Consider the following 26,875-nt stretch of genomic DNA (forward strand, 5'->3'; position numbering starts at 1 on the left):
CCCAGGGTCCTGCCTTATATACCTAAATGGAGCTGTGTTTCACTTAGCCGGCTCTTTCATTTCAGCCAGTGTGTGCACAGCCGGTAAAAGAGAGAATAATCTAATCAGTCCTGACAAAACTGCACAAACAACACGCAGGATACACATGTATGCCGCTCAGAGACAACAATGTTTGAAATTATAAATGCATTGACTGGACACTCAAGCAATCAGTAGGCAAACATGGAAGGAGGGAGAAGAGAAGGAGGGAGAAATGGACTCGTTTTCCATTTGTTAAATAATGCATAATAAAGTTTTACTTGCTACAAGAGAGTAATAAGGCGTTTTCATAGCTTAGATAAGGTTTGATTATCCAGTCTTTGCCTAATCACTTAGGAACTGTTTGTAACTCCTCTGTTTCATGCTTGCACAGCTACTTGAGCTGAGAGATAAAAATATCAGGAAAATCCCCCCCAAAATCATCAATGCTTGTGTTTGAACTTTTACAAGCTCATGCTGATAAAAGCTTTGAAAAAAACGCGCATATAAAGAAACACAAGACCTTAAAAACATTTTGGGTTATTTCACAAGAAAAAAGGTTTTAGGCTAAGGAGCTTGAAATCAATTCTTCCTGCTGTCACTGCGACTGTTTTTCCTTAAAGGCCATTTATGCATACTGTAGTGTTTCAAAAATATTCTATGTCTTCCAACGTACATGCGGAGATTATTCAATTCGACAAAAAAAAAAAGAATGTACTATTAAAGGCTTGTATGCTTTTAATTGTCCACAATCAGTGCAATACATGTTGCGATAATGATATAAGTATCACAAAACTTCTTTTTATCTATTTTACAGGGTCAACAATGACAACAATTTGTTACAAATGATTTCCTGTCATCTCAGAGACTCGGTGTAGCACAGGCACCATACATATTTAGTCTAGCCATTTTTATATTCACATCAAAATGTGCCACTCCAATTTGTTTTTCTTGTTGTTGTTTTTTTTGCTGAACCTCTTCCCACAGAATTACATTATTTTCATTCAAAATAAAAAAATCAAGAAACCTATCTTGTTTTTTAGTGTTTGTGTTATGAGCTTATGGTTGCAAAAGAACAGCCCTGAATAGCTTTTATGTAACTGTACTATCAATGGAGTAAAACTATCAATAGTCCATTTGCGTCACAGTTTTGATGCTAGCCCATGTGACTGATATTTAAAAACAGTTATAATGTGCTCTAAAAATAAGTTTTTGCTTCTCTGACTTCTCACAGTAGGCCTGAGTATGAAAATATAGAAAACTTGACTAAAGGTATTGAAGACAAAGTAATAAAGCTAATGACAGTGACAGAGTGTTTTTTAAGCTGTCTGAGTCACACCTAAACCCAAAACCCAGAGTAACTCTAGCATTTATATCACTGATTTCTAGCAAAAGTTGTTTTCAATTTATTCTATTATCTCATTATCATATCTTGGGGTCCTGTTTTAAGGGAGTCACCCTTGTTTAGAACAGGGGCGGAGCTACAACATTTGACATGAAAACAACCTGCATTTCTGCTTTGATAAGGGGGTTATGCTTAGTGTTAATCAGTTAATCAAATATAGTTTTATTGCTGTTCATCACTGGAGAAGTCGCATTTTTTTTGTGTCCCACAAGATATAAACTAGAGCTGTGACGGTGTGGGATTTTTGATCAAGAATATAAAGCAGCAGGAGTCACGGTGTCGGGGTTAACCGCATCCCGCAAACACCTACCCACCCCAGCCGCCGAACACAAAATCCCCCAGCGGCCCCGTCTCAAATGAAAACAATTCATAACTACAACGCAGTAATCTTTATTAACAAATAATAGTAACTACTAACTACTAACTGTCTAACTATTAAACTAACTATATAGGTGTTGTAGAATGAGTATGTGTATGTGTTTCAGCGCGCTGCGTGTGTAAGAGGAAAGAGCGCGAGCATCGTAAGAGTGAGTGAGAGCGTGCATAAGTGTTGGGGGAGCGCGTTCATGTTTGTTGTTACGGAGTGAAGGAGAACAGTAATAAAAGGTTTCCCCCAGAAGAACGGTGATTGATTCTTTATTAAACCGCTCTGGAGCAGAGCCGGTTTAATAAAGGGATTTTTCATCACCGAAGCAGCAAGAATCGCGGTGTCGGGACTCCTCCAGCGGACGGCCCGCGTCGCACACTCAAGAACGCATGCAGCTTGTAATGGAAATGAATACAATGGAAATTCCCCCAGAAGCCCTTGAAGTTTGAAAACAGGACTAGCAGAAAAAGTAGATTTATTAGCAAAGATGAATGTGTTTATTTTTGTTCAAATCACGCACTATCTGCAGAACTTTAAAAAAAAAAAAAAAAAAAAAAAAAGAGGAACGTGGGGCTTTCTGCAATCTACCTGCATACTCCACCATGTTGCCCTATGGAACTGTATTTTCTTTTAGAGTGAACAGTTTATTTAAGTTGTTTTATATTTAAATCAGGACAGCAATATGTCAAAACATTGCTGTTTATTTTTCTTTTAATAATTTCTTTTTTCATGTATTTTACTTTTCAAGTTGGAAAAATGTATTGTAAAAAAATAATGTTGTTGCATAAATAAATAGTAAATAAAACACTTTATTTTCTTAACTAATTTATTTATTTTTCGTCCTCAAAAAGTTTTGATAAGAGTGTTACGTCTTGCTGTTGCTGCTTTGCTGCATCGTCATTTTGTTCGCCTGGCAGGTGAGGCCAATGATCTTGATGATCACCTGCCAGGTATTTAAGTCAGAGGAGGCCTCAACCGGGCAGGCATGCAGAGAGAGCAGAGCAGGAGGCTGAGTAGCAGTTATGGTTTGAGTTGGAGCTTTGCTGGTTGGCTTGTTTGTTTTTCTTTTTATTCCCTCTTGGTCCTCAGCAGTCTTATACTGCTGGGTTTTGTTATTTTAGTTTGGGGTTGGACCTTGCTAGTCCTTATTTGCGGGCTTTGTTTATTTCTTTCATAAGTTAGCTTTTGTCAGGCAGCCTTAGCAGGGAGCTGCTGACTCCGACCGCCATGGTGGCTGGGTCAGTTGTCTCCCTGACTTATTTTCTGTTTGGCCAAGGCTCCAATCCCTCTGTTTTGTCTTTTGTTGGGACCAGCACAGTAATTATTTATTTTTGTTTTACAGGACATAGGTTCTTTCTTCCACCCAAACTATGTTCATAAACTTGTTGTTGTCCATCTTTCATATGGAATGGCCCCTTTGTGATTTTTATTTTTTATTTATTTATTTTTTCCCCCTGGACTGGGACAGGTTTGCCTGTCGGGGCCGTAACAGTATCGTTAAAATACCGGATCGATAAGCGGTATCAATAAGAGTAGTAGTACTGTTAAAAACTTAACGATACCCATCCTTACCTGGGAGTTATTTTTCAGTCTGAGAATAATTTTACTCCACAAATTAAAAATATAACACAAATGGGATTTTATCATCTTACAATCATTGCCAGAATCTGCCCATTTCTCTCTCTTGCCAACACAGAGGTGCTGATGCATGCTTTTATTTCCAGCAGATTAGATTACTGTAATGGTTTTCCCAGAAGGATACCAAACCTTCAACTGCTGCAAAATTCAGCCGCACGCGTGCTATCGAGGACCAGGGGGCAGGAACACATTACACCATTTTTTTTTTTTAAATCATTGCATTGGCTCCCTGTGCGTTTTAGGATTGATTTTAAAGTTTTTATTGGTTTATAAATGTTTTTATGGTCTCGGGCCTTCTTACTATCTAATATGATTTTAAAGTATGACCTCTTGGAACCTGAGGTCCTCTGATACAGGCCTTTTGGTTATTCCAAAACTTAGAACTACAACATACTGCAAGGCCTTGTTCACTTATGGACCTGGCCTGTGGAACAGCCTCCCATAGAGCCTCAGGGCCACAGAGACTGTTCATGTTTATAACGGAAGGCTCAAGACCTGCAAAGACCCTTTTTTTTAATCTAACTTTTAGTTGAAATTTAGACATTTTATATTTTGTTCTCTTTTTACTAATTTGATATATTTTTTATTCACGTTTACTGATTTATATCTTTCTATTAAGGTATATTTATTTACTCCTCTGGGTGTTTATATCTACTTAACTTTTATTTATTTTATTCTTTATACTGTGCCCGGGCCGAGCCCATACAGTGCCCCCCCTCCAATATAGTTTGCCATTTTAGTTGCACCGATGATATGTTGGAGTTGTGAGCGGCTGTAAGCTAGTGGGTGATGGGAAATGAGGGTGGGCTTACTCTGCGCCAACAGTCCCTTCCCCACCTCAGTGGCAATTTCTAATGAACCCCTGCTGCTCTGTAAAAACGATGTCCTTTTTTTTTTACTTTGTCTAAAAACGGCATCAGCATCATTCAAATTCAGTTTTTCCGTTTATTTATTTTTGGCGGAAACAGTTGGGAGTCTCTCGTGTTTAATTGTTTTCTGCACAGACCCTGCTGCTCTGATTGTTGATTGCCATACCTGGATGCCCTCGGTGCCGGGCTGCTGAAGCAGTTTGACGGCACGCGTGTGTCCTGTCCTCTGCCCGTGACTGTCGTGCCAGGTCAGATTGTTACCTCCGGCGTGACGCGGCAGCTGGTAGCTCAGTTCCTCAGCAGACACTGTGTGCTCCAGGGAGGCACGGCAAAAACTGAAGCTGGACGCCGCTGTGAGGACAGAAAGACAAACGATAAAGCAGAGAAAACAAAAGCAAGACGTTGTATTCTTTTAAATGGTGATACATCTAAAGGGGTGATGCATGTGCCCCCATCTTATACAGCTTGATGGAAAGACATGGCAGGAAACACAATCAGTGACGTTGTACTTTCAACTGTGATGGCAGGTACTAAATTACAGGACAGAATTAATACACCCAATGATAAAATATTTAAGGTGAAGTTAAATGAATTTATTTGAAATGAATTTATCCCAAATACGGTAAATATGGTGGCAGATTTAAGAATTGGATTAGCAAACGGCTGAATAATTATATTCACTTGTCCACAAAGGGACATTTCAAGTATTTGATGCCCTTAAACAATAACATAGTTTCAGCCCAGAAGACTTCTTTAATCATTTAAAGATTAGACATCACTTTAACCACAGTATTCAAATCCCTGCAGAGAAGCACAGGTTTTTGCAAACCTTTATATAATTACTAAATTAGATTATTTCAAGTCTATATAATAGTACAATGTAAAGTGGTCGCCAAAACACGTTACGTAAAAAATAATAATAAAAGGAAAGGAAAATAAGATTTTCAGAAGAAGACTGGGAGTCATGTCAGGTGCAATGGGTCACAACTAGATCATATTCTGCTGGAAAAACCATCTTGAAACTTTTTATCACTCCAGTTCAAAAATGCAGCAGAAATGAAAGCTGGAGATGAGGAAGCAAAGGGGCCAACCACTTTCATTTATTCTGGAACTGTTCAGTTATTCAAAATAACTGGGTTGAAATTCACAAACTTCTGCGGAATGTGTTTAAATAGAGTTTCCATGTACATTTGAAGCTGTGTATCATTGTAACTGGACGTTGGATGGATTAAACAGTATGGACAGTATGGACAAAAAATTCATTCTGTTGGCAGCAAGTAAAAAAAGGTGTTACCAAAAGATGGTATAAACGGGAACCACCAACAATAAAGGAGTGGATCACTATTATTCACAGTATTTACATCATGGAAAAATGTTCATTCTCAATTTAAATTCAAACAGAAAACTTTTATAAAATGTGGTAAAAATGGACAGAATATGTTAAACCTGTTTGGACACTTTTTTGTAAGAGTCAAATCTTGGATTTATGACTTTTAAACTGTATTGACAATGTTTGTTGATAGGTGAAAATGGTCTCCCTCATGGTTTTCTTTCTCCTTTCTTTATTTTTTGGTTGTTTATCCCATCCCACCCCTTTCACTTTTCGTGCTACTGTTTGATTTTGATATAAATAAAAAGGCATAATCAGTGTGTATTTTACATTGAAAAGCTGAATGTGATTTGCCTTCTCAAGAATAATAAAATAAAGGGGTGATACAAACGGAATCATGAGCCCCCTAAGTAACCAGCTGTTTTTACCCACAGCTGAAAAACAAATGATTCAGGAAAGCAATGCTATATTCTGTCATCTATTTACTCTGTCTATCTATTTACAAACGTAGAGCATGATTTCTGTCTTTCTTGCAAGATTAGTCCCTGATTAGACATAAAATTACATTAAAAAAAACAAAACAACTTTTTAAGCCATGCTTTTGGAAAAACAGATGTTTTGCTCTCTTAAGACATGAAAAATAATCCTTTGATATATTGTTTGATGAAAAGAACAAAATCATTATTCAGTATAAACACGTGGTTGATGTTGCTGTGGGCAGCTTATGCAAAGGGATCCACAGCCATGCCTTAGAGAAATTATATTCAGAAATAATCAATAACAGAAAGGATGGTGGCTGTGATGAAGTTCACTGCCATGTGTGACCAGGGACGCCATGGTATGGGACGCCAGTGGATGCAGTGAGTGATTGCGTATGAAAGTCAGGTGTGCGGCATCCAGAAACTGTGCTCTGGGGTTGTTGGTTGATGTAAGTTTCGAACTCTGGAGATGATTCCCGTCCATGAACAGAGGAGGAAACAGAGCTCTGACTTCTGCAGGTGTTAATGTTGTCTTCTTTCTCCAACAGTATGAGAACCAGATCTAAAACTGGATTTAACAGAATTTGAGGTGGTAAGATGAGTTATGCTTTCTATCATGATGCAATTCACACACCACAGTGGTGTGGAGAAATGGTTACAGTGTGCACAGAGCTGGGGACACAGGGTGGTAACACATCCTGGAGTCGGATAGGTGGTGATGAAATATATTTCTGTTCTGCTGGGGGGGGGGGGCAAAACAATGTTTTTAATATAATGAATTACATGCACAAAGGCAGTTCAGTGTGCTTTCTACGCAGAGAAACATAAAAAACTAAAACAAAAAAACCTTGACAGTGATAGTTGACAGCACGTTCTTCAATACGGTTTGTCAATTTAAGTTAATGCAAATGTTTATCTTGATCCAATGGCAAAAGTAGTACTAAATATATCCAAAAAATTGATTTATTAAAAGGCGTATACTATGAATTTATTATTTTGTCTTAATTTTTCTGGTAGCTCACGATTAACATAAAATTAAGACAGTGATTTTCCTTTTCCTGTATAAATGGTCTTTATTTTTCTATTAGTTACATTTCTTTCTTATTGCTTGTCATCTCATAGCTCTTCCTGACAGCTTGTAGTAAAAGCCAATATTACTCAGACACGCCATCAACACACAACTTAAGTGTTTGCTCAGAACAGCAGTGATGAGCAGAGTTCCACATCGATGCTAGAGGAGAAGAAGAAAGGCCTGTCAGAAGTCACTGATGTGTAAACCTTTTTTTTTGCCCCTCTCCTTGCTTTGTCTCACCAAACTTGAGTCCTTTGCTTCCCTCCAGCTTGTGCCACTTTTCTGTCATCTTATACACTTCCATACACCTCCATCTTTTTCTTCTTCTAGAATTCCTAAGCATTCCTCTGTCTGTTTCTATTTCTGTGGGTTTTGTGTCTTTGGGGCAATCTGGATAAGTCCAACTCTGACGTAATTACTGCCACTCAAGCTGATGGAGGGTGGCAGGAAAAAGGGACATAGGAAGTTAAGTGTCTGGGAACCCTAAAGACCTATCAATCTCAGAGAAAGAGATGGAGGAAAATGCACAAGCTGGAGTCAGAGAGTTAAGAAAGATAAAAGGTGAGATGTGCTGCAAATTCACCAGACAAGACTGTATGTCAGTTCAACAGCTCAGGTGACAAGAGTTAACGTAAAACTACTTAGTTCTATTGACTGACCTTTCAATGTATTGACATAACTTAAATGAATATGGGCTGGATTGTGACATGCTTCATCTTTTGAAATCTACATCTTTTTAAACCTTTAGCAGGTTGAGTGGTATGTAATCTCTAATATACTTTATTAACCTGAATTAAAATGACAATTAAGATCAGGTAATGACAGCATAATCTAACTTTCTTTTTAAAGGTGTATATTTTCCATTTGAACCCTAATTCCCTGTCTCAACAGACAATCTAGAAACCCGCTAACTACTGAATCTCCGCCGTTCTATTTGTCTCAATTTGGTGCCCTTGCTGGTGACTTTATCATCCTCACTTAAGGGAGAGGGAGAGAAGATGAGGGAGAATGGGGAGGGTGGAGAACAGGATCAAAGTGGTGTCCTCTAAAATTGTAGAGAATTAAAAAAAAAAAAGCACTGTGCTGCGGCGGAAAAATCTGCCTTCTTCAGCAAAACATGCTTAAAAAAAATGAGGAAGAAGGTGGACTGTTGGTGGTGCCACAATCAAGGACAAAGTGTCACACAGGTGTTTCGGTGTGTGTGGTGTAGAAGCGTGTGTGTGAGGGCAGACAGTTCACCATGAGTGGGACCAGTGAAGTGCAACCTCGCATCACCTTCTCCTGACTGAGCTGCATATCTGCTGTGCAGAGGGGCCGCTAAATCTCAGAGGTATTCCCTTTTGGAAAGGTAATTAAGCTGTTCGGTGCGGCACCCTGAAAGGTCGTTCCATGCCAAATCCCACAACAGATTAACATGGAATCAGCGAACGTTACTCATTTGACTCCAAAATTAGTCCGGGTGGACTTTTTTTTTTTTTACAGCAAAGGACGTCTTTTTTTTGTTGAAACAGTTTTTTTTTTCTTGGACTAGGCATGAACTTTAAAAAGTGTTCACAAGCGGCTTCATCTCCCCGGTTGTGGGATAAAGCAATGGTCTAGTTAATCTACCTCATACCAGGCACCACGGACAGTATGCCACGGAGTTTTTCTGCAGCATGATATTGGTATCAACTCCCTGCAGCACCCCTTTATTCAACTCAGTGATGAAATTTTTATTTGCACTTAAAATTTTATACAAAAGTGTGTGGAAAAAAAGAAGAAGAAAAAACAGCAGTCAACCTCATTCCTTTGATAATCTTCAGGGTGTGAAACTTCATCATGCAATGATTTCATGGCTGCATTACACCCCAAACCTGAACCGCAGAGCATATCAATGCTGCCACGTCCATTGGTGCATTTACCCCTGATCCTGATTAGTTAAATCTATGGTGAGTTGGGGGTGAAAAATGAGGCTATTTACAACTTCTGTACCCCACCAGGCCCAATCTTAACCCCAAGAATAAACCATGAAATAACTATGTTTGAAAAAGCAGACAGAGGGAAAAAAAAGCTGCAGCTTTAAAAATAAATACAAACTTGGGACCTCGGGGTAGTGGAGGGATCACATGATGCATTGCAGTCTTTTTATCCACTCCAAAACATGGTCACAGAGATTGGGGTTGAGGTACACCTTTCACAAACGATCAGTGTCATGGGTGTGTGGCGAAAAAAGGGAAATAGTTGCAAAAAATCTGCCACTCCATTTTTTAAGGCACAAGGGAGGGCCAAGGCGACTGAATCTGCTCTTATGAACATGTGTGCTAATCAACGCCAGCTTTGACATACATAAGTGAATGTGAGCCATGCTGCCAGATTGCCCTCTGAAATATTCACATGTGTTGAATCCCTGCCTGCGTTTGTTTAGGCCACTGAACCCAAAGGACGATGCAGAGAGGCAGCCATGTGGATGAAGGCGAAGTTCTGGATCCAAACCACAGGGTAACTGTGCCTCACGGTGCAGTGCAGCCCATCAGAGAGGTGGAGCTGGCATTTTGTTGGGATTCTTCATGCAAGACAAACCCTGCGAGCACACAGCTAAGCTGGAATGGTAAATGCACGGCTGAACTTAGTTTTGCCTTGTAGCCACTGCTGGGAAAGACAACAACATTAGAAGGGCTTTCCACAGAGACAGACAGAACAATTGATTGGACACTGATTTGCCATTGAGCTGTCAAAGACCATACTGATCACTGCACTGGTGGACTTAGAAAGTGCTAAAAAGGGCTCCCTTTACTATTCTGTATACATATATGTGCCTAATGTGATTAAGCCTTCTAAAGTTGTAAAAAATTGCTCAAATAAAATGGGAAAAGATTGTAACAGCTTTAAAAGATTAGACAAAAATATTAAAACCATTAACATCAGCTAACACAAAAAAGGAGGTGAGAACAGGCAGGACTGTTCTTTTCTTCTCCTGACAGCAGAGACCTCGTATAATGACACGGGAGAACAGATTAGATCTCGCCGACTATCAATAATCCAGAGTGAATGTCAGAGTGGGAAGGACAAAGAGGAAGGACACTTTGGAGGATCATAAGGGTTGAAGGAGAGGAGTTAAGGGGTTGAAAACAACAGATAAAAGACATGATCCCTGAGCTCCATCCTTGTTCGAGTTCTGGTCAGCAGATTGGTTTTCTACAGGTTCATCTGTATTTACGCCTGCAGCAACTTTTTAAACATTCCAGCTGTATTTCCGTGTGCTTTAATCCATTATCTCATTCGTCTACATCAAAGAACACATATCTAACTTCAACAACAAAAAAGGAAAGTCCATCATTATAAGACTAATTATGTTCCATGAACTTCTTAGTCGACATTGAGCTGCAGGACCAGTTATGGTTTCTAAGCAGGTCAAAGCAGGTCAGAAAGACGCCCTCTCAGCTACAGACTGAGCATTACTATGATCCTCCATTTAGGAGTCAAAAATGATCTCAGATCAGAAATCCATCTGACTTGTCATTAATATTTGACGTGCATTTTCCCTGCAGCTGTGTCGGGGAGCACCTTAAGCCTGGGATCAGATCTGGAGGGAGCAGTGACTTTTTAGTTTTGGTCCTGATAAAGTCATCCCCTTACAATCTTTTTTTGTCACATCTATATGATTTAAGATTTTTCAACGTTTTTGTGATACTTTAACATACCGTACTTAAGTTAAAATGAGTGCAAAAAAAAACACCTAATAAGGAGGAATCTTCTCTCCTAAAACTTTGGGTTTTAGATCTCACTCTGTACATGTTCTGTAAGTTTTATTCCTGTGTGACCGGGACACTGCTCACATTAGCACAAATAATAGTAACACGGGGTCTATTAGCCTTTTCCATGCATAATGAATGAACGAACTGTCAAAGCAGGGGAAGCATAAAAAACTACTTGAGTGATTTATTAATGTAAATGAAAAAGTGTTACAGCTTCAAGGGGATTTAACTTTGATTTTTTTTTTCTCTTTGCGTGTTTTTACAACACCTTGAATGATTATGTAACAAGCCATGCTAACTTGGCTGGTAATCATACAATTAATCTCCTCATGCACCCTTTTTAAACTGCTATCATTATTTTTGTTTCAAACAATTTAGAGGGTGCTGCAAAAAAGCACGAGATAAATTATTCTGATTGCCAAAAAAATTGTCCTTGATAACTTCTGAACAAACAATGAGAAAAACTCATACTTCCTAATAGACTGGGCGTGTTTTATTCTGGGTGTATATAACACTTTAGGACCACAATGACTTGTCATAACTGTTGGCACCACAAGTCTGTCAGAAAGTCCTGAAGGTTAATGTCGACCATTACTTCCTAACCTCCAAATAAAAGACACAGACTATGGACCAGATCTGAACCACACAAGCTTTGGCATGGCCCTGTAATGCCTGTTTAGCTAAACTAGTAAAACTCTTTACTATGGTTGGCTTAACAGAACTAGGAAAAAGTAGTCCACAGCAATAAGAAATAGTCATTACCCAGTTGTTGCAAAATGCTTGATTACCTTGACAAGAATCAGATTAAGGAACATTAGGTATTTTGCACACGGAAAGGAAGAGTTTGATCATTTCTAAGTAAATCAGATTTAAATAAATTATCATTTTGAATTCTAAATATAATAACTTTTCTTTAAGGTTTTTCTAGTGTAACAAGTGCATGCAACAAGCCATAGAGGTAGTAATATTGAAAATAATTTTCTTTAAAGACTTACTCCAATGAAAATTGTACTTTTAGTATGTTAAAAATGTTCTCGTGACATTTTTCTGATGATGGAGGACATATACAAAAGAAATTGAGCTTAAAAGTGCATTTCTGAGTTTTTCTTTATTCAAATCATTGTAGAAGGAGCAGATAAAAAAATGCAATTTGAAAAATATTTGTTACGTAGAAAATACACTTGGCGGGTCACAAGCTTCCTGCTCTATTACATGCTGATGCGTTGGCTTATAAACAAATAGATCCATTTACATCTTTGTTTTCCTCATCTGAGCTGGAATCTGGATCAAAACTGTATGGCTGGATAGCTCCAATATTGCCTGCCCTTCTTGTTACACTACTAATGTGATGTTGGGGCTGCGGGGAGGCTCTAAGCTAGTGGGAGAGCTCATAAACAGACAGCACTCAGTTATTAGTGACGGGGGGGGGTTGTTCCATGCCGACAGCCCCGCCCACAACTCAGAGGGAAATTTCTGTTGAACTACTGTCGTCAGCAGTTAGCATCTTACAACTACCGGTACAAAGCCCATTGAGACGACTGTTGTTGAGATTTTGAGCTACATAACTAAAATTGAATTAAATTGAATAGCAGAAGTAATGTCCTAGAAATAAACACAGGTTTTTTGATTTTGGCTAAAAACCACTGGGAATGCTATTACAATAGATCAAAAGATAATTGGAGTGGATCTATAATGCTAGAGTACCCACTGCTCTCTAATATTCTCATAACAGTTGTAAACTTTATTCTCTGTCAACTACCAGCCATCGCTTATTTAAGATGTCCCATCTGACATGACAAAGACATCTCTACCCAGACAGAATGCAAGTTTAGCAAACTGTTGTTTGGGTGACCATGTGGTGGTGACTAACTCTGGGGACTAACTCTGGGGCTCTGTCTGTGTTTTCGGACTGTCCGTGAACTCATTTGAGGTATGGATAACAGATATTGGACCAAAACTGCACAACAATCTGATAAAAGTTCAACTGTTTAGGCTTTGGGGTAAAACCACCAGGTAGCAGGTCCAAGATCACATTGTGGAGTGGAAAGGACATCCAATCTAGCCAAACCATAATACAACTCACTTTGTGAAGATGAGCCTAAACATGTAAAACCAGGATAGATCTCTGCAAATAAGGTATTCAAGCAAGTGAAAAATAAAAAATAAATAATAATTCAGCCACTTAATTAACTATTAACGTACAGATTATCTGTAAAAAATGTCAATTCTCCTATGTCTTACTCAAATCAATAAAACAGTTCATGAAAGCAAAAAAGGGGTTGGCCACCCCCTGGTTCACACATACCTTCTGTGAGAACCTGAACGAATGCAGAGATCCACCTCATTGCGATTGCTGTCGACAACCCACAGTGATCTACAGCCTTGCTCATGAGCGCACAAACTGCATCACTGTGATCAGAGTAAAGCTCACTTATTTGTGAATGTCATATGTGGCCTCTAAATCAATGCAGAGCATTCACTCTGTGCCTGATGATGGAAACAGTTGAGCAGGGCTTCAGTATTCAATACATTATGGAGGGCTTTTAAACCACAGTTGTCACGCAAGTTACCTCCCGTGTTGGCTAATGCATGTCAGTGCTCATGGGGTAGTGTGGCATATTAGGGAAGAAACATCAGGGCAGTGTGGACTGGCGAACATAACCAGTAAGTTATAAAGTGCACACATCCACATCCACACAGAAACAGGCTTTTGCATTTGCATTATTGAACAAAGACGTGTTTCCAAATAGTGAAGTGAGTAAAAGACCATTGGAAGATTGCTGCACTGAAAAAGTTATCTATTTAGATCGACCAGGAAGGAGTTAGAGCCTAGCCAAGATAAAAAATAAAAAAAATGGGAGAAAATAGGCTTACGGAATGGGCAGGAAACTGGTGACGTGAAAATGGTCAAATGTAAGAGTCAAATATTTAGAATCTTAAAGATCCACTCCAATGAAAAAATTGCTTTTGGTGTTTTTGACATGTTCTTGGGGCATTTCCTGATGATTCAGGACATGTATAAAACAAATTAAAATTAAAACTGCATATCAGAGTATTTCTTTGTTCAAATCTTTGTTAATCAGGATCAGATAAAAAAAGCAGTTGGAAAAGGCTTGTAGCGGTGACATAGGGGCTGCTGTTGGCAGGTCGCAAGCCCCCTGCTCCGCTCCTTTCCGCTTGCAGACGACTAGATCTATGTACGTCTTTGTTTTCCTCCCCTGAGCTGGCGTCTGGCTCAAAACTGTCTGGCTGAATAGCTTCAACATTGCTCACCATTTTTGTTGCACCACTGATGTTAGTTTGGGACTGTGAGGGGCTGCAAGTTAGCAGGAGAGAATGTAACCAAAGGGCTGATGGGAAATGAGGGCAGGCTCACTCCACGGCAACAGTCCTGCCCACAACTCAGAGGCAAATTTTTGATGAACTTCTGCCGCTCTGCAGACACTATGTCCTAGAAAACGACACAAGTTTTTTGATATTGCCTAAAAACTGCACAACTATAATTAAAAGACCACTGGGAATGCAATTACAAAAGATCAAGAGACATAACAATTGAGAAGAATAAAGATAATTCTGCCATTATGTTTGTGAATTCAAGAAATGATCAGAAAGCCTATTAAAGACTGTTAGCTTGTAGTTTTTTATGCACGATAAACTATCCAAAAAAGCAAACTGCCAGCAGAATATGGCACACTATCTGGCAGATAAACCTGAATCTGGATATGTGTGGTTACTGATTCTAGCTACTGATCCAACCAAAGATACTGTAAGTCCACACAAGTGTTGTGAGTGTTGAGAGTTAGAAGCAATAAGATGCAACTCATTTGACCAGTGTGGTGCCTTGTGGGTATTAAAAGTAACTCGCTTCTGCAGACTTCATAGTTGCTGCAAATTTGTCTTTTTTCCAGCACCACGGTGACGGTGGTAAGCCAACTGAAATTTAACGGAGCTCTGAAGTCTACTATTTGTTTAGATCAAATAAGCCTCTTTTAATCTACCCTTTGGGGGGGAAAAAGATGAAAGAAAAGGAAAAGAAGCGAAAAGGTGGAGCAATATATAAAAGCCGTGGCAGGGGGCCACTTGGAGGTTCTCAGGTTATATGGAACAGACAGGTGAGTTGAATGTCCCTGCACAGCCGCTGGCATGAATAAAGTGACACACAAAGATGCTCTCTCTTTGCGTTCTCAGCAAGCAACAGTCTGGTTAGGTGCAGAACTTTGCAAGATTTACTCAGGGATAAATCACATAAAAGACTCTTTTTATTTTTTACTTTGCTCTTGGACTAAACTACATCGCTGCAGTGTGTCTGGGGACCCATAAAATATGAGCAAAACACCATGTCACTGTCTTTTTCTCACGCATCAGAGTCTCTGTCTGAAAAAAGCTGTAATTTCAAAGCTTGGCAAATGTTTCTCTTACAGAAGTAGGACAAATCCATCATGGAAAATATAGTACAGCAGTTATGTCTGCGTGTTTCTTCTTTTTCTTTAACTTTAAACTTCACAGGGAAAATTTAATGAGAGCAAACTCTTTTCAAGAACACCCTGTTCACAAAATCTCATTCACATCTGAAGCTTGTCTTGGAGCTGCCAAGTTCAACCATAGATTCACCTGTTCCCATTAATGTATTAGGGCACCAAGAAGAATTGGGGTGAGGCAAATACAGCTGGACATCTTTCCCAAACCGGTTTATCCGGTTTGTCTATTTTATTAACTTCTAGTTGACCAAGTTCGGTTCCTCCAGTCACAGAAATGAAAACAGAGTCCCTGCCAATAAGCATCCAGGCCTCCACTGTCCAAATGTGTGAAAGTACCAAATGTCCTGGTTCCACAAAAAGGCACTAGAACTGTACCAGTTGTACCTTTTGATCTTAATGGTGAAGAACAGTTAGTTGATCTTTAACGTGATTTGGATGGTTGAGATTGACAAATAAGTCAAAAAGTGAAATTGACAAGGTTAAAATCGTGACCCCTCAAAGTCAAAAATGGATTTTAGCTGCTGAACTAAAGCATGTTGCATCTCAGGGGCTGAGTGTCTTACCTGAGATGAGGAGATTGTGGGTTTGAATCCACAGTTGGGTCACACCAAACACTCTAAAAATGAAGCCTTCTACCCCCGCCCCCACCCCCAACCCCCCGCATAACACTCATTTATAGGGGTTGCATTAGGACAGGGGTGGGCAATTTTTTTTAATCGCGGGCCACATAGGGTACTAAAATTGGATAGAAGGGCCGTACCAGGAGCAGATGCATGGAGTGAGAAGAAAATAACATGGAATCTGGACAAAAACATTTGGATTGAAAATTATATTTTAAAACAAATCTAATCGTTCATAGATTTCTGTAGATCTGCAGAGCTCCGCGTTTCTGCACAGGAGACATGGCAGAGGAGATTGATTGACAAGGTCTCCAGCCAATCAGGACACAGAACAGGGTGCACTCTTTAAAAAAGGCAGCATTATCGCTCTAAAAGAATGAGCTAAACCGGGAAAGATGAACTGCCACGTTGAAAGGGAAGACTGTCTTCTGTTCTATTTGACAGAGATTTTAGAGGGTTTCAGATCGGGACACAGACTGCAGAGAGGTGGAATAAAATGTCACGTTCTTGATCGTGTGGCCAGATTTAAAAAAACAAAAAAACAAAAAACATGAGTCTCTGATATTGTTCAGTGGGCCGGAGCAAACATGGAGGCGGGCCGGATCCAGCCCACGGGTTTGCTGTAGTTTGCTCACGCCTGCATTAGGGGTTGTACCACCAAATGGTCTCTGAGCTAGGCTGTAATTGCAGCTCACCATAATATCAGGAAATGCAGTAGGTCTAATACTAAGAACTAATTTCACACACTGAGTGGGTGACAGCTCATTGAACTTTCTATTCGCTATTTATTTATTTTTCTTTACTCTTTTTTTTCTACTACAGTGGTGCCATAATGTGACTTGAAAAGTTGAAGCAATATCTGTATTAATTTAAATATAACATTTTCATTAACACAAGGAAAATGTTAAACTCACCATTAGGTACACAACAGCCAAATTTGTCTAACTCCAAACCTCAAACCCTATCGTTTTGTAGGTGCATTTAAAAAACACAGAGGTTTTCAAATTTAGACACAAAAAATAAAATGATAAGGGTTTTCATTCGTTTAAATACCTGCTCTTGCTCGATTCCCTGTCAACCCCTGTGGTGATTTTGTGAGGACAAGGTTGGTATGTTTTTATGTTTTCTTAGGAGAGGACATGCTGCCTGATTGCAGTCTACAGCTTGATTGGACAATGAAGGCCAAATGAACTTTCTTGCTTTGGTTAAAGTCATGACTTTTCAGTTTTCCACAGTAATCTAACAAAACCATGATTCGGCTTGCAGCAGGTGTCTTCTTTGGGGATTGGGATTGGTGTGTGTTCACACTCCAATAAAGGTCTTGTAAAGCCTGCTACATTTTCCTTTGGCAGTAAGAATAATTAGCTCACAGCAGTGGGACACTGGCCTGTCTTCCTGCATCTATTTGCTGCAGTCTCACCTGTGTCTATGGATCTCTGCATCCAACTGTGAGAATTGGAGCTCAGACTCTTACAGCTTAATTATTGTTATCACCACCACTCCTTGTCTGCAACACTGCCCAGTCATTTCAGTTAGATGGACATGCCAATTACGGCTCCTTTACACACACAGTAGTTCTTGTTTTCTCCCATGCATTCCTGGGGCAGCTGCTGGTACAAAGTAGGCTGTTTAGGGTAGGACTCAAAGAGGGAGTGAAAGCAGCCTTGATGTACACGTTAAGGCAAATACACACGTCACTCAATATCAAATCTCTGAAGGTGCTTCTTATCCAGGATGAACGATATTAGAAAAGGTTTGATTTTTCATTCCCTCTGAAGCCTTGTCCCACATCTATTAGTATTATTCTTCCTTTTTAACACTTACAAAGCTAATCGCATCTACACACCCCGTTTTGCAGCTCTTGATTTGTATGGAGATGGGAAAAAAACAGCAACTGACAGCTTAACAGCTTAGTGTGTAGCATCTTTTCTTGTAACTCTGGCAAACATTCCCCTTCAAAATGGAGAAAGAGCCAACTTAAACACAAACACACGTACACACACACACACACACATAAAAACAGATTACCATCTTCTGCAAGACATGTTTCAAAAATCTGTTCAATCAGCGACAATCTTAGCCAAAGTAATTGATGGTAGCAGCAGCTGATGATTCTATGGCGCTGACTTTCAGGACCATTTTTTGCAGAACTTTTTAAGTTTTTCAAGTTTCAAGCATCTCCAGCAGGACGTCAACAGCTAACAGGGCTCCAGACTGCGACCAAATGGTCGCATTTCGCGACCAAAATTTGAGAGTGTGCGACTAAATTTTACATCCAGTCACACATGTGCTACCAGTAAATTTGCCTCCCCCACCCTCCGTATTTTTAATACAACAAACGTAAAAGGGGCACGTCAATGATCAATGAAATAATCAATGAGACGCGAGCCCACACGCACGCATATGAGGTGCCGTGTAGGACATAATTCAGAATTAGCATTCACAAACACATATGAAATCTCTCACACACACTAGTGAAATGCTTGTATACATACAACTGAAAATGTATTCATTCACATACACATGTGAAATCTCTCACATACACATGTGAAATCTCTCACATACACATGTGAAATCTCTCACATACACATGTGAAATCTCTCACATACACATGTGAAAATGCTCTCACATACACATGTGAAATCTCTCACATACACATGTGAAAATGCTCTCACATACACATGTGAAAATGCTCTCACATACACATGTGAAAATCCTCTCACATACACATGTGAAAATCCTCTCACATACACATGTGAAATCTCTCACATACACATGTGAAATCTCTCACATACACATGTGAAAATGCTCTCACATACACATGTGAAATCTATCACATACACATGTGAAAATGCTCTCACATACACATGTGAAATCTCTCACATACACATGTGAAAATGCTCTCACATACACATGTGAAAATGCTCTTACACACACTACTGAAAATGCTCTCACATACACATGTGAAAATGCTCTCACATACACTACTGAAAATGCTCTCACATACACATGTGAAAATGCTCTCACATACACATGTGAAAATCCTCTCACATACACTACTGAAAATGCTCTCACATACACATGTGAAAATCCTCTCACATACACTACTGAAAATGCTCTCACATACACATGTGAAAATCCTCGCACATACACATGTGAAAATCCTCTCACATACACATGTGAAAATCCTCTCACATACACATGTGAAAATGCTCTCACATACACTATCCAAAATGCTCTCACATACACTACTGAAATTTTCGACAGAAACGGAAGGCATTTCAGTAGAAACGGAAGTTGGCTGATTATCGCGAGATAATCATTCGTCTGAATCATTCGAAAATGGCAGCCGGTTGCGCAAGGAAAACCACCGAAACGTGTAAGTATATTAAAAAATATCCAGTATCTGTTGTAAAATATATTTGTAAATACTTAAGATGATGTGTTTAATATGTTATATTCTCAATCAACAACCTAGATTGTTTTGAAGCTCATCAATTTCAGTAATGCTAAAGCTAACGCTAACGCGAATTGGCGCCGAAGGCTAAAAACAAACGCTAGATATTACATCAAAAAGCAGTGACTTCTAACCGTAGTCACAAGTTATTAACACATGTTTTAAATGTGTTCATATATGTAGGGACAGACGAGGATGAGGAAAATCCGATCCATTTGCGGATGGAGAAAGATAGCCTGTTTGTTTTCAAGCTAGCTCGTGCCAGATGGGTAGAGACATATGATCAGATTTGACTTCATTTTAATAAACGGTTAATCGTTGTCGTACTGGGTTAAAGGTTTATGTTAAAGACCCAGAAGAGAGAGGAGGAAAGGGCTAGAAGGGAGGAACAGCGACAGGAGAGTCTGTTAAGTTTACTTGAGTTGAAATTATTGTTCTAAAATGTAATGCAGCCATTGTTTTTCCAATTTGTTTAATAAATGTATGAACAAAAATGAATAATTTACATGTATTATTTAAATCTGAGCTATTTTTAACAATCTTAAAAGGATTTTCATATAAATATCAGATGTACATATTTAGAATTTCGTTTTATATGTTAATATTTATTTTTATACATGTTAACAATAATCCTGGTCTTCTAGAGTCATGTGTGTCACAGTTGGAGCTGAAAGGAAAGCAAAGATTTGTCCTTGCAGACAGACGTGACTCTGCTCGTCCTGCATGTTCCTGGTGTTGTCCTGCTGTGGCTCAACATCTGTGGCTAAGCAGTCGCCTTTGCTGATGCACAGAATGTGCAGAATTGAACTGCAGGCAATGATTTTCATTGCAAAGGTTGGTTTTACTTCCAGTGCCCCCAGAAATATTGCTCTCCTCCTCATCTTTATCATACCAAATGCTCTCTTCACAACAGAGCGTGTTCTGGAGTGGTTCTGGTTGTAACTGCCTCAATGGCATTCCTCATGGGTTCCCTGTAGGGTGTCAGCAGCATGATGGGATGTGCAATGCAGGGATACCCACCATCACCCAAAAGGATCCTTCAGGTGGGTTTGTTTGATTTACATAAATTGGGCTTTTACGTAGAACCCGTGAATCATGGATTGATCCTGGATTCCCAACAAAAATATCTATAAATTTGGCATTAGAGTCACATACAGCATGCATTTTAATGGAATAAAAAAGCTTCCTGTTAAAATAACAAGCTGCATTTTCTTTTAGGGCCTTTATTCTTATGTGGCAGCCATCAATGCTCCTTGTGACCCTTTGGAAGGAGAAAGACCAAGCGAGCTGCTAAAATCCAGAGGCGACTTATGGTAGTTCATTCCCACTGGGAAGCTGGGTGACCCTGCTCATCAGCTGGAGGATGCGGTCTGCCGTCCTGTGGACAACATCGCTCACGGTGGACCGTGTCATGTCAAAGACTCTGGCTACCACACTGTAAGATGTGCCACACGCCAGCCAGAAAAGAAACACCAGGACGTCAGTCTCCTGTGACCCCCCAGAGTGTGAGGAACCCGAAGCTGATGCTTCAGGACCATCGACCCAGATGCTCGATGGTCCTGCGGGTCAACCGAAAATCCAGTCTTGTGTCGGACTGACCGTCAGCGTAAAGGGCCAGGACAGACACCTTTGTGTTGGTAAAGCAGTAGAGACGTGGAAGACCCTGGAAAATGCAACATTAATTATTTCATTGAGGAAATTAAATCACATTTTTTTAATGTTTCTATTTATTTTGATGTCTTACATTTTAGATTATGAAGTATTTATTAATTCTGGAAAATCTCGTGGTTTTTATTTGGCTGGGTTTTTGGATTTTCATTTAAACTTTTAAAAATGAAAGTTTTTGTTTTGTTTTTGTTTAAAACAAGTGATATGGTTTGACTCTGAATTAAAAATTCTAAACTTTGAACTCACAAATGTTTCATGTAATTGGACTACACAACTCACTTGAAAAAGAATGTTAAACTCTTACCCAGCAGACTGTGTAACCTTGAGCATGATTAGTAACAAAGTTTAAGTTAAAGTTTAAGTTTAACTAAAAAAAAAGCTTTAAGTTTAACTCACAAGTTATTCTGTCTGGTCAGGGCATCCAGAGGAAATCTTCTGAGATGTCTGCTTCTCCTTGCCGTCCTGTGATGCTGCATATCTGCTCGTTTTCAGTTTGATCTCACGAAAAACGGTTGAATTATTACCAGGAACACGGACAGATTCATTTTCAAAGCCATTTTCAGTAGGGTGTAAGAAAACTACAGAAAAAAATGCCTCCTTGCAAGAGCCCGTTAATCGTTCAGTGGCACAAAAACAAAATAAATATTGGCATGAAAAAATAACTTGGGGGTTTATTTATGAACAAATACATTAAATCAACACCAAAGTGTTTGTAATTTAATTATTTATAAATCAGTCACGTTTTCCATGATCACAACACAGCAGATTCATAAATAGTCTTTGTAAAATGTTCATATTTATTATGTTTTTACTCTGACAAATAAGTGTCATTCTCCGCGTTAAATAGGAGTAGTTCGCCTCCAGACCAGGTGGTAATGCGTCACTTTGTTTCCGTGTCAAGCGCGTTATGAACAACACCCAAAAGAAAAAAGTACTGAGCACGGGTGTCTGAATTGCTTTTAAATTCAGAGAACTATAAATAGTTCTGCACTATATAGGGTTTTAGTAGTTAGGGATCAGGGCAGGAATTCGGACACAGGTTCATTTCCACTGAAATGCCTTCAGTCGACCAACTTCGTTTCTAACAATAAAGTAAAAAAAAAAACGTTGTTTCTACTGAAATGCCTTCCGTTTCTATTGAAATTTTCACATGTGTATGTGAGAGCATTTTGGATAGTGTGTGTGAGAGCATTTTCACATGTGTATGTGAGAGGATTTTCACATGTGTATGTGAGAGCATTTGACATGTGTATGTGAGAGCATTTTCAGTAGTGTGTGTGAGAGCATTTCACATGTGTATGTGAGAGCATTTTCAGTAGTGTGTGTGAGAGCATTTCACATGTGTATGTGAGAGCATTTTCAGTAGTGTGTGTGAGAGCATTTCACATGTGTATGTGAGAGCATTTTCAGTAGTGTGTGTGAGAGCATTTTCAGTAGTGTGTGTGAGAGCATTTCACATGTGTATGTGAGAGATTTCACATGTGTATGTGAAAGAATACATTTTCAGTTGTATGTATACAAGCATTTCACTAGTGTGTGTGAGAGATTTCACATGTGTTTATGAATGCTAATTCTGAATAATGTCCTACACGGCACCTCATACACGCAGGCAGACAAACACACTAACGCGAGCACACACTCGCGTGATGCATGTCTGTGAGGCGGCCAACGCGTGTGAGAAAAATAGGGAAAGCCACTGTGAGTGGCTACAATGCGTGTAGGGGGAGGGGCCTAGAGATATTCGCACGCGCATAAACATCTGTGGGAAGGAAACGGAGACAAATATCATCACAAACTGATATGTGCGTCTGAGCTATGAGGAAGCGAACTATTGATTCGTTCTTTCGACCTGCGGCTAGTGTACCAGGGCCAGAGTCAAAAGCAGGGGTATCAAACTCGCGGCCCCCAAGATGATATTTTGCGGCCCCCGCCTTAATATGACAGTTTAATTTTAATGCGGCCCGCCAGTCTGTATGTAAGACACTTTTTCATTGTCGTGCGCGGAGCTGACCAACCAATCACAGTGGGGTATATGACTCTTGGGGGCGTGACAATGACAGGGTTTGAAAGCAGGAAACCTGACAGCCCCCATTAAGGAGTTCTTTACTTTTCTTTAGAACGTATTTATTCGCTCGTAATTTTCTACATACATGCAGTCCGTGGTGAACTTTTCTCTGGGTCGCACAACCTTTAGGGTTTTGGTTAAGCGCACGGCGGCGTGTCACCCCCGACCACAAACGGTTTATGCACGGCTGTTAGGGCAGCTCACCGCTCCCGCGGGAGATGGTCAGCTGAGGTTAATAAATGTCCCACACCTACATGCGTGACAGCTAACGGGGCTTGAACTTTAAATATGTGCGAGTGACAAGATTTAGTCTTAGACACACTGAAAACACGTTGGGGAAAATGCAACGATAGACGTGTTTAAGATGATCCAGCGCCGCGCCTGGATCGTTGGGGAGACCAGGCAGGGGGTGGGGGGGGGGGGGGGGTGAAGGTGAATGAAGGACAACAGGAAATTGGAGTTGTCCTTACCATTCAATTTAGTTTTAATATTCCTCTCCCCCTCAGTATGATCTGTTATTATATATTTTATACTTATTTGAATGTTTTGTAATGTATGTAGCCTTTTTTTAATCAATTGGTATTTTAAATTTTTTTGATTGATCACTGAACTACAAAAACCATCAGGACACATGTCCCATAATGCATTGTTTTGTAGTCATCAGGGCAGCTTTCAGTCAGTGCAGTACTAAATTTTCAGCTGCGTTTGCTCAGGTTGGGGCCTTGCTCCCACCCCTTTCTCGTGATATTTTTGTAATGATTGACAGGTGATGTTGGAGCAACAACAAAAATATACGTCACACACCAGGTGATCTGTGCAGCGTTGAGTCCACCTGGGTGATCTCAAACACGCTTATTGTGCATCTTGGCTGCACTTATTTGGTGTCACCAACATACATTTCCATCCGTTTTCTTTACTTATTTGTACTGTCATGACAGCGATGCTTTTGTCAGTTTACCTTGTTGTTGCATCTTCAAAAGTGCAGATTAAAATGTGACACTGAATTAGAAACAGCACATTGTAATTTTTGCATCTATTATTAATCTTATATTAAAGTATTTATTAGTAATACAGTGGAAATTAGTAGATTTGGTTAGCATGTTGATTTACGGTATGCACCCCTAAATTTTCTGGTTGTGCCCCTAAAATTTTCAGTTGGGGGCCACTGTGCTCCTAGTGAAAAAGGTTAGTCTGGAGCTCTGGCTAATGTACATGATGACTTTAAGCCCAGAAGATGTTGCATTGAGTATGCTGTACGTGGAGCAAAAACAGGTTTCTTGAGGTTCAAAACATTAGAAACAGGAAAATGAATTTGCAATTAATGTGATAGATGTAGAAAAATACAATGCAGCGTGGATACTACAGCTCCAATGCATCAGCTTTACTTGTTTCTGCAGCACGTGTATGGCTATGAAGATGCATTGTCTGAATAGCAGTTTCGACTTGTGGTTCAGTTATGGCTGCTTTTGCACACGTCCATTTCATGTACACAGTTACACAACTACTACCATTACAGATGCAAATCTTTGAACCATGAAAGAAACTAGGAAACCCTTTAGATTGCACATTAAAACGATCACTTTTAATTTTGTTAACCCCATGGGTTCTGACCTATTGAAATACCATCCACAAAACATGGTAAATCTTCTAAAAAACAATAGCTACAAAAGATTGAAAACCCATTTTCTGCAGGAAGTACATCACAGAGTCCTGTCAGGGTTGAGTCTCCAGTGACTTTAGCACTCCTGACTTGCAGAATTAGCTAGTAGTGATGGTAAATGTATTATGGACAACACAATGAACTGGAGACCGCTTTGGGCGATCCCTGAACCAATTAATCAGCTTGTGTACATGTGGGCTTATGTGTGTTGATGCATACTTGCTTCTTAATGCTGACACAGGCACTTCTAATGTTGCGCGATTGTCGAAGTGATTTCATTAATTCTCTCCTTTAGGATTAAATGGTAAATGGTAAATGGCGTACACTTATCTAGCCCTTTTCTACCTTACTCGAAGGTCCAAAGCGCTTTACAGTCACAGTCCCATTCACCCAGTCACACACACACACTGGTGGCGGCACCGCAGAACACCAACCTACCACCAGAGGCAAGGTGGGGTTCAGTGTCTTGTCCAAGGACACTTCGACACATGGGTGTGCAAGGCGGGAATCGAACCTGCAATCTTACGATCATGGGTTGACCACCCTACTGTGGCCCGCCGTTTGATTAAAAATCAAACAAGCTCTTGTTTCTAGTCTATTCCACTAAACCAAAGTATCATTACTCTGATGTCATAGATAACACATAGCCTTTAAGCAGACTTGTGTATGAACAAATGCTTCAACTAAATGCAGCAGCATTTAGAACATTTTAAGAACTAAAGTTCTTAGAAAACCCAGCAACTGAGTCACACTGCATCTCATAAATAATAGTTCATTGTAATTGTCATGCTTTTAATGTGGAAATATTCACCAAGTCACCAATAGATTTTCCTCCCTTTTTAAGTGATTGCAAATAGAACTGTCTTAATGCACTGGCTAATTATGGACTAATTTCACTTGGCATGAAACAGAACACGAGCTTTGTCCTCCAAGTACTTTGATTTCTAAAGAGTCTAGTCCAACAGTGACGTATCACGCTTCCTGTCTGAGGAAACATTAGCTGTGTTTTTCTGTTCCGATCCAATAAAGAGGCCTCTGTATCATTTGTAAAAAGAACTCTCTTGCTTCTTGCAATTTGAAAATCTATTCAATCTTTTGAAGACAAAAAGTTCTTTTGAAACCGTCAAAACATGATTTGTGTCAGTTTTTATTCCCATCTGAAAATCTCGTTTTGTGCCACAGTTGGAGACTCAGCCCATTGAAGAACAGTGTGTGTAAGTATAAATGACATGCAGCTACAGATATGGGTATTGATGAACGCGCGTTGTTCCTACCAGGACCCTTAAATCTGGAGTGCACCACTGACCTGATACGTAGAGCGAGACAGAAACACAAGGATAACGGCTTAAAGCCTACCCTACTAACTCTGATTGACAGCTCTGTGACCTCACTTGCCACCCAAGACAATAGTTTGGTGTTGGTTTCACTTTATCGTCTGCCATTTTCAGGTTTCATACAAAAGCCTTTTCTGAACAAAAATCTGATAAAGGTGTGGAAACATGACCGAAGAAAAAAAGGAAAGATGAGGAAAAAAGGATTTAAAAAAATGTGATGTCTGTTAGCTTTTAAGTCCCACAATATTCCTCACTTGCAAAGAATCACAACATTTGACTATAAAAAAGAACTGGACTGAGTGACCCCTCCCCCCTTGCGTTCCAAACAGGAAATGCCCACTAGATCAATACATTTTTAGTACTTTTTTCTTGTTATTCTTTTGGTTTAGATAGCTTTTTCACAAAAAGAAGAGTATTTGATACATGGTGCGGCGCGTTGTCACGGTACTGGCGCCGCTTAGCCAGCACCCACCTCGACTGCAGCGGCAAAGAAAAGTGATATAAATGCTGATCGTCATGATAGGTAAAATGAAGCATCAGTTCAGAGAGAAACTGTGGATTATCAGTTTTTAATCCACACCTAGCAGCCAATCAGAATCAAGTATTCACCTGGACCACGGTATAACTATTTTTAACATGTTTTTGCTAATCAAGATTGTTTTTCATGTTTTTTCTTGTTGT

General features: G+C 39.6%; 1 protein-coding gene and 1 long non-coding RNA gene across 3 annotated transcripts in view; one reads left to right on the forward strand and one right to left on the reverse strand.

Annotated features, from left to right (window-relative positions):
• The window catches only part of samd10b (sterile alpha motif domain containing 10b), a 55,555-nt gene that overhangs the window by 19,154 nt on the left and 9,526 nt on the right, over positions 1-26,875 (reverse strand). The window contains exon 2 of the mRNA XM_004070506.4: positions 4,464-4,648. Within this exon, the coding sequence (XP_004070554.1) occupies positions 4,464-4,648 (185 nt within the window). The remainder of the gene's footprint in view (positions 1-4,463; positions 4,649-26,875) is intronic.
• On the forward strand, positions 16,801-21,376 carry LOC144994099 (uncharacterized). Of its 2 annotated transcripts, none has more exons than XR_013657505.1 (4): positions 16,801-19,389; positions 19,651-20,301; positions 20,381-20,510; positions 20,686-21,376. It is a non-coding gene; the product is annotated as an uncharacterized LOC144994099 (long non-coding RNA). The 2 variants fall into 2 exon arrangements; XR_013657504.1 differs by having other exon boundaries at positions 20,112-20,301.

This window comes from Oryzias latipes, chromosome 7 (genome assembly GCF_053564925.1).
Source record: "Oryzias latipes strain Hd-rR chromosome 7, Olatipes_Hd-rR_3.1".
In the NCBI taxonomy this organism is placed as follows: Eukaryota; Metazoa; Chordata; class Actinopteri; order Beloniformes; family Adrianichthyidae; genus Oryzias; species Oryzias latipes.